General features: G+C 51.6%; 1 protein-coding gene across 1 annotated transcript in view; it reads right to left on the bottom strand.

Moving 5' to 3' along the window:
* The window catches only part of LOC104540709 (coagulation factor VIII-like), a gene marked incomplete at its 5' end in the record, with an annotated part of 12443 nt that extends 6463 nt beyond the window's left edge, over positions 1–5980 (bottom strand). The window contains 6 exons of the mRNA XM_010184575.1: positions 626–791; positions 1095–1874; positions 2163–3789; positions 4971–5180; positions 5327–5477; positions 5769–5980. Coding sequence (XP_010182877.1) covers positions 626–791; positions 1095–1874; positions 2163–3789; positions 4971–5180; positions 5327–5477; positions 5769–5980 — 3146 coding nt within the window. The remainder of the gene's footprint in view (positions 1–625; positions 792–1094; positions 1875–2162; positions 3790–4970; positions 5181–5326; positions 5478–5768) is intronic.
* Positions 5981–7300: the final 1320 nt, after the last annotated feature.

Genomic DNA, 7300 nt, shown 5'->3' on the forward strand with positions numbered 1-7300 from the left:
GCTGTGCAGAGTGATCCTCAGTGGAAAGCGCATCCTGGTCATGTCAGCAGGATGAGGCGCTCTCCGTGCTCAATGGGAGCAAGGTCAGCTACACGACTGTCTCTGGAACCCAAAGTGTTGAATCCATCCTGTTTTCAGTGAAAACCTCCAGGCATATGAGTCCTGAACCTAGTGCAGAGCCTTTCACCTCTTCCTTAGGTGGGTGCTGTAGGGCATTTGGTGGCAAGGGAAGTCTGAGCCTGCCCTCACACAGAGCACCCAAACAAGCTGTACTGGACCCTGCTTAGCTCATTACCCTTTTTACAATCTGTTCACCCAAAACGTTCCCCATGGAGCCCAGGAGCTGCTTGGACTGTGCTGTTACAGGGGGTTGGGTCTGTCTCAGGTCCAGGGCTTTGCATCTGAACACTCAGAGGTTCCTCCAATGAAGCCCTTCAAATGGTGGCTCTGTCTTCCAACCTGGTGCCATCCACATGCCATGCAGAGAGCAAATAGGGCAGGTCCTGCCCTCAAGCCCATGGGCATCGCAGAGCCTGCAGACCCACCTCAGCACTCCCTCTGTCTAAGCATAGCCAGCAGCAGGGGGGATTTCAGGTCTTACAGGAAATGGGAACTTTCAACTCACCATGATGACATCTTCAACTTCTGCCCTGATGTACGGCCCGAGGATGCCCAAGTGCTCGTCCAGCTCTCCCCGCTGCAGCGGCTGTGTGAAGGAACTGTCCATGTACTCTCGGAAAACCACCTTGCGGTACTGCTGGAAAGGCTTCCTCCTGCCGCTCCAGGGGTGCCTGCTGGGGTGAGGGTAGTGAAGCAAGTCGGGTGATACTGTCCCATAGGGAGGACAGCCATGGCAGGGCAGGGGTGATGCAGAGTCTAGAGCATCCCTGACTCGATTGCAAGGAAGCTCAAAGTTGCTGGAGTTACAAAACTCCCCAGGTGGAGGGGAGATGCTGGGAGCATCCTTCCCCTGCGCTGCTTGGCTGGCTCACACAGCCATGAACCTGTGATCCTGCCTGTTAGGACATGCCAACTCATGCACCAAGCCATGCCACGTAGTGCAGAAGGAATACAGGAGGGACAGTCACACTTACGTGGCTTTTAGGAAGTGCTGGGGTCTCTGGTTCCCATATTCCCAGATCACCTCCACTGCTGCAATGAAGTATTGCCGTATCTCCCCCTGGAATGAGCGTGGATCATGCTCCTCTTCCTCATAGATGTCGAAATCCTCCATGGTCTGCTCTGCGTCGCTGTACTCGTCATAGTCCAGCTTGTCTGCCCTCGAGGGGCTGGAATGGGTCCTGTTGTTCAGAGCCTGTCTCTCCCTATGTTCTGGGGCATGGTTCCTCTTCCCAGCTGTGCTGTTGCTTTCCCCATCCTCCTTGAGCTCTCCTAGGCCATGGCCCTCCCTCTTCCCATTTTCTCTGAGGACATCTTCCCCACTGAGCACCTGCCATCCATCAGGACTGGCTTGCACATATTCGTCTCTTTTTTTGGCAGTGCTGTTATTGAGAAGGGGGCTGCTTGGAGACAGGGTATAGTTCTCTTTGGAGGCGGGTTTCACAAGGATCTCTTCTGGGCTTTGACCAGATATGTTCTCAGGTACATATTTCTCTGTGGCATTGGCCCTGACCTGCGGATGCTGAGGACTGAACTGACCCAGCTGCTCCACAGAGTTTGTCTCCTCCTCCATCTGGCTCCTCCCTTCAGCTGGCTCGCTCCCAGAAGTCCCCCTGACAGCACCTCTGTCTGACTGCAGCTCGGCCAAAGCTGGGCTCCGCTCTCCCAGGGAGACTGGGTCCCAGTTTGAGGCCAGGTCTGCAGGCACAACAGCAGCTTGTGTTTCTGAGCTGCTTGTTGCCATTATCTTATTGCTCCCGAGTGCTCCCCATGTGGGGAAGGGGTGTCCACTGTGCTGGGCCCCCTCACTGCTGCTCTGTACACCCCCATCTGTGCTTGACCTCTCCTCAGGATGCATCTCATCAGCATTATCTCCAAGCAGAGCTTGTGGAACATCCTTGCCTGGGTGTAGTCTCCCCTCAACCATGTTTGATTTTTCTTCCAGGCTTTGCTGGGCCACTGTCATCTCAGGCAAAGTGTTCCCTGATATCAGAGACCTCTTTTTGAAGCGAGTGCTCCAAAATGAGGAAGGAGGTCCACACGCCTTTGGGGCTTTCTTATTCACTGCTGTCTCAGGGGTCTGGCTGGCCAGGTCCTGCTCTGCTCTGTTACTCTCAGAGAGGGGCTCCCTGCTGCCGGGCCAGCTGGTGTTGGGAAGACCCAGACCATGCACCAAGCCTCTGCTCTCCAGTGACCTGTCTTGTCGAGGCCCATGGTCAGGGCTACTCACATTTGGAGCTGGAGCTCTGTGTCTCAGAAACTGCTCAGGGCTGTTTAAGAAAGCATTGGCCACGACATTTGATTCAGGAAAGGCAAAACTATCCATCTCTGGCAATTCCTTAGCAGCTGTACCATCCTGAAACACTGCCTCCAAGATTAATTCATCCCTCTCTTCCGTCATTATGTAGTTGGAAGGCTCAAGGTCATTGGTGTGTGCAAAGGTGGTTTCCAGAAGGTTGTTTCTTGTGTCTTTGGCAAGTTCACTGGCTTCTTGTTCTGATCCACTCTTTGCAGGCAAGGAGTTACTCTCATCTGTGAGGATTTGTTGTACAGCTTTGCTGAGCCCCAGGTTTGAGGAAGAAACATTTTTCCCTTCAAAAGGTTCATAAGAGCCTTGCGAAACCCCTTTGTGAAGTCTTTTTTCCAGCCTAGCATTGAGTTCATTTGATGTATAATTGCTTTTTCTGTGAACCACTGCATGAGAAGTCCTGTTGTCTGCTGTCTCATCTGAAGATGCAGAAAGATTGTCCAGCGTGGAGGAAGAGTTAGGATCAGTACTTAAAGCTGGTTCTGTGGTGATTGTCTCCTTTGGCTCATATAGATTTAAGGATATTTCATTAGTCGCTCCTAGCAGGTTGTCCTCAGCACCCTGTGAAAACACGTCTTGAAGTCCCAGATTGCTCTCCAAGTCATTCTCATAAAATGAGTTCCTGTTCTCTTGAAGAGGAGCTTTGCTGGAATAAGTAATTGAGTCCCACAAACTTGTCTTTTGAGGCTCTCCTTCCAGGATCTCTGATGTACCACCAGACTGGACCATAGTCCTTTTTACTGGCTCTTGGACCTCCGAGGCTTTTGTCACCTTCTGTCCTGCCAGAGCATCTTCTGGAGCTTGTGTGGCTTGGTGCAGCCATTGCTGATATTCTCCGGAGGTCACAGCACCATGGACCCCTTCACTGACACTCACCAAGCGTTCTCTAGGTGGGAGAGCTCCAAACCCTTCATTCTGGCTGATGGTTTTTGACAATTCTTGTTCATCTTTCAGGAAGGATTCATAGGACACTGGGTCATAGCTTGTCTCTGGCAGGGAAGACATGGAAATATCAGGTGGATGTGGGATTGTTCCCAAATGTGTTGATGTGCCGTTGGAAGGGGGATTCGTGCCATTGCTCAGGAGGGCCACATGGCTGGGTTCTGTCACGCACAACCTTGGCTTCTCAGTCTCATTTCTGGTAGAGGTGATATTGTCCAGTTGCTCATTCACACATGGCCTGAGCCTTCTCTTTCTTTTAGAGAAGCCCCTGGGTTGGAAGTCAAAGGCACCCTCCTCGTCCTCGAAATCATAATCTTCCCCATCAGAGTATTGCTCATGGTGGCATTGCGAGACTGTGAACTTGGCGTGCATCCCTCGGTCTCTGAAATTGGGATTCAGGCACCCCAGTGTCCACACACCTGTCTCAAGAGAGTACAAGAGGACACCATCAGCTCACCACAGTGGGAAATTGGAAGAGCTGCCATCCCCACGCTGCTCCCTTGCTAGTGTAACCTGTATTTTCAGGCAGCCTCTGCTTCATGATAGTGATTTCATGTTTTCATAATCCCTAGCATATCTTACAACTGGACTTACGAGACGTCAGGGTTGCTGGCAACATCAGAGCCAGTCCTGACAAGCACCATCAGCAGGGCCGGTGTTTCCTGCCACAGCTTAGCGAGACACATCCGTGACACCCCAACCACAGCTTGGTGAGAACAGTCAATGCACTGAGAACCCAGAAAACCTCCAGGATTATTACCAGCAACAGAGTAATCACCATTATCCACCCCGAAGACACGCTGGTGCTGTCAAATACGCCTCTCTCCCAGGCACAGTTGTCACGTCCCTCCCACTCCAGGAGAAAGAAACAAAAAGGCTGTCTCTTGCTCACATCCCCCGCCAACGCGTTTGCTCCCCGCAGCCAGCACCTCTTCTCCTGGGGCCCAGGGCAGGTGAGGAGGTGGGTAATAACCAGACTGTGACGCTGGAGACAGCTGTCATCTGCTGCTGGCTTCAGAGCAGCAGGCAAAAATGGGAGCTGCAACGGATGCAATGTTTGGCTGGGTTTTAGAAAGCTTTCTGGGCTGTCTAGAAACCCTGCCAGCTTGGCTCAGGGTGCAGCGCTTGTGCCCGTCGTATCGGTGTTTGCAATCACATGATGCATTCTGTGTTTCCTCTGTGAGTGAGGAAATGGTTAACGGGGCTGCTTTTGCAAATGCTAAGGAAAAACCGTTGAGTGGGGGGAAATAAAACCAAACTCTGAAGCAAGTCCTTCCTAGGACTTCTCCATGTCTGTGATTTCTGTCCTTGCAAAGGTGTGGACATAAATGGGATGCTGTGACCAGTGGCTGAACCCATAGCAGGGACAGCACTGCTGCTCCTCTTGACCTCCAAGCCTGGAGCCAGGGGTGCAGATGCAAGGTCCATGGGGCCTTAATTTAATCATTGCCCCTCACTTTGCTGTTCCAGCAGGCTGTGCATCCCTTTGCTCTCAGGGCTGCCAAAACGTGATCGGGTACCAGAGACCTGGCTGGAGCTGCTCACTTATCTCTGCTGCAATGCCAAGCCAATGTTTTATAGAACAGCCCATGTTACTAACCTGGCTTTTCCAAACTCATGAAGACCGTTTCTCCAGAAAATGGGAAAAGGGTAAGCACATCCTCAAAGACCATGTTGCGCTTGAATGTGTTTCCGGAGAAGAAGATGGAGAGGAAATCTGTTTGGGCCCCGACACTCAGGACATACCAATACACAACTTCATGCAGGCAGAGTTTTGGTTGGAGATTGTCAAACACAAAGCCATTGATAGCTGGAAGAGAGCAGGGGTGAAACATTTAATCAGGACCCAATTCCCACTTCGCTGCCAAGCTGCTGCATGTTCCCTGCTTGTTCCCTGAGGCAGGGATAAGCCTGTGTCTGCGAGGCTTTGCAGGGAGCCCCTGGCCGAGCACTCACTGTGCATCACATTGGAGGTGTAAAACTGGGGGTCCTGGGTATCTACATGGGCTGCATCGGTGCAGAACCGCCTGATGTTCTCCTCCAGGTACCAGCTGCAGTTCTCATCGAAGACCGAAAACAGCACCAACCTCGTGTTGTCTGACATTATCTGGAAGGCAAAAAGGGAAGCAGTTATTGCTAGTGTAATCAGAGCACCCCTGCAGCCCAACGTAGCTGCCAGGTCTTAGCCTGGGTGCATGGAGAAGAGTTTACTGCTATTTCACAGCAGTTAGGGTCCAGGTTTGGAGAGAAGGGAGGATGGGGAAGGCAGGAGCATTGGGACTGATAGTAGGGTTGAAGCGAACAGGACAGATAAGTTTGGTTTTACCCAAATTTTTCACCCACTGCAGTTATTCCAACCTTTCAGCTTGGCAGTTGAGGTGACAAAGGAAGGACCCACCTGATTTCCCCTCTGATCCATGGACTTCTTAAAGCAGATCAGGAGGGGCCCAATCAGGCCTGAGGCCGTGTCTCGGACCGGGTTGATAGAGCTGTAGTAAAAACGGGTGAGGCAGCGAGGATCTGCCTGCGTTGGCCCATCCTCAGTGGTGATCCTCCAGCTGTAGGTGAAGGACTGGCCAGGGGGGACAGGAATGTCCTTCACATCCTTATCTGGCAACACAAGGCCCAAGGGCAGGTCAGTGAGGTCTGGGCTGCTCCTACAAGGTGTGATCCCACTTTTTATAAGAGCTGAGAAAGGTTTCCTGACCACACAAGTTGCATAGAAAACTAACTCCCAAACCCACTCCCACTCCGGGATGGCACACTGGCTGCTAGCATTTGCATGCATGGAAAGTTGATCTGGACAAAAGGAGCCCCTGGGACCAGGTGAGGATAGAGAGGCATATGGCTAATTTTGAAAGCCCTAGAAACTCCTGCAAACTGGAAAATCTGCCCAGTCTCAGCTGTGTCTGGACCCTGGGCTGTCTAGACAAGTTTGCAGATGAATGTATAGACCTGGGCAGGGCTGAAATGGGTGAAAAACAAAGCAAGAAAAGATGAATTTTGAAGCAAATACAGCTAGACCATGAGAAAGTCAAGGAGGAGATCTGGAAGGAATAGAAGGAAAACTCAGATGCAAATAAACCCTCTGAGCTTTCAGCAGGATCTTGCACTGACATAGCCGTAGGAAAAGACCTTTCTCTGCTCCAAGTGACCAGCTGAGCCACTGTAAGAGCACGGTTTTCAAAGCTCTTGTGTCAGTCAGCATAGGAATAGCTCTTTTTATTTCTATTCCCCTAAAAAGCATAATTCTTGTCACTCTAGGACCACAAATTGCCCGTTTTCACAGAGCTGAGTTGCTGGCAAAGCTGCTGACCCATGTCTGGCTGGGGGATGTTGACAGAGCGGCAGGGACAGGGTTCCCAGCTCCCTTGTGTGGCTCTTGGCTCCTTAATTCCTGCCAGCCGATGGCTCACTTTGCCCTTTTGGCTCTCCTGAAGGAAAATGTTAATTTAGAAACTAACAGGTCACGAAGCTGACCGAGGTCACTGAACTCCTTAGCGTCCTGGTTCTGCCACCTCTGCTGCAGCAGGGGAGGTTTTCTCCAGCCTCTGCAATTGCTCCCATCATTGCAATGCACCCGAAAGGGCAGAAAGGAGGAGGGGAGAGGGATGGGGCACGATTTTGCCCTGGTGGGATGTGGGATGCCCCTGCACAAGTCGTGATCCTGGGAGCACACAGCAGGGGATGAAAGGAGTTTTGGAAAAGGGACTCAACAGGTAACTCAACAACCCTAGAGCAAAAACTGTGAAGCTGCAAGAGGGAAAGTCTGAATCTTAATGAACCCCTCACATTAAAGTAGGGCAGGAGGGATGTATTGGGTTTTCTGTGAGGGGTTTTTGGTTGTGTCTTTGGTAACGAGGGAAGGGCTATGGAGATGGCCCTTTAAGAAGCTACCTGAAAAGCTCCCCCTTTTCCTTTGTCAGACCC

The sequence above is a fragment of the Mesitornis unicolor genome, unplaced genomic scaffold (genome assembly GCF_000695765.1).
Source record: "Mesitornis unicolor isolate BGI_N332 unplaced genomic scaffold, ASM69576v1 scaffold8525, whole genome shotgun sequence".
NCBI classification, from domain to species: domain Eukaryota; kingdom Metazoa; phylum Chordata; class Aves; order Mesitornithiformes; family Mesitornithidae; genus Mesitornis; species Mesitornis unicolor.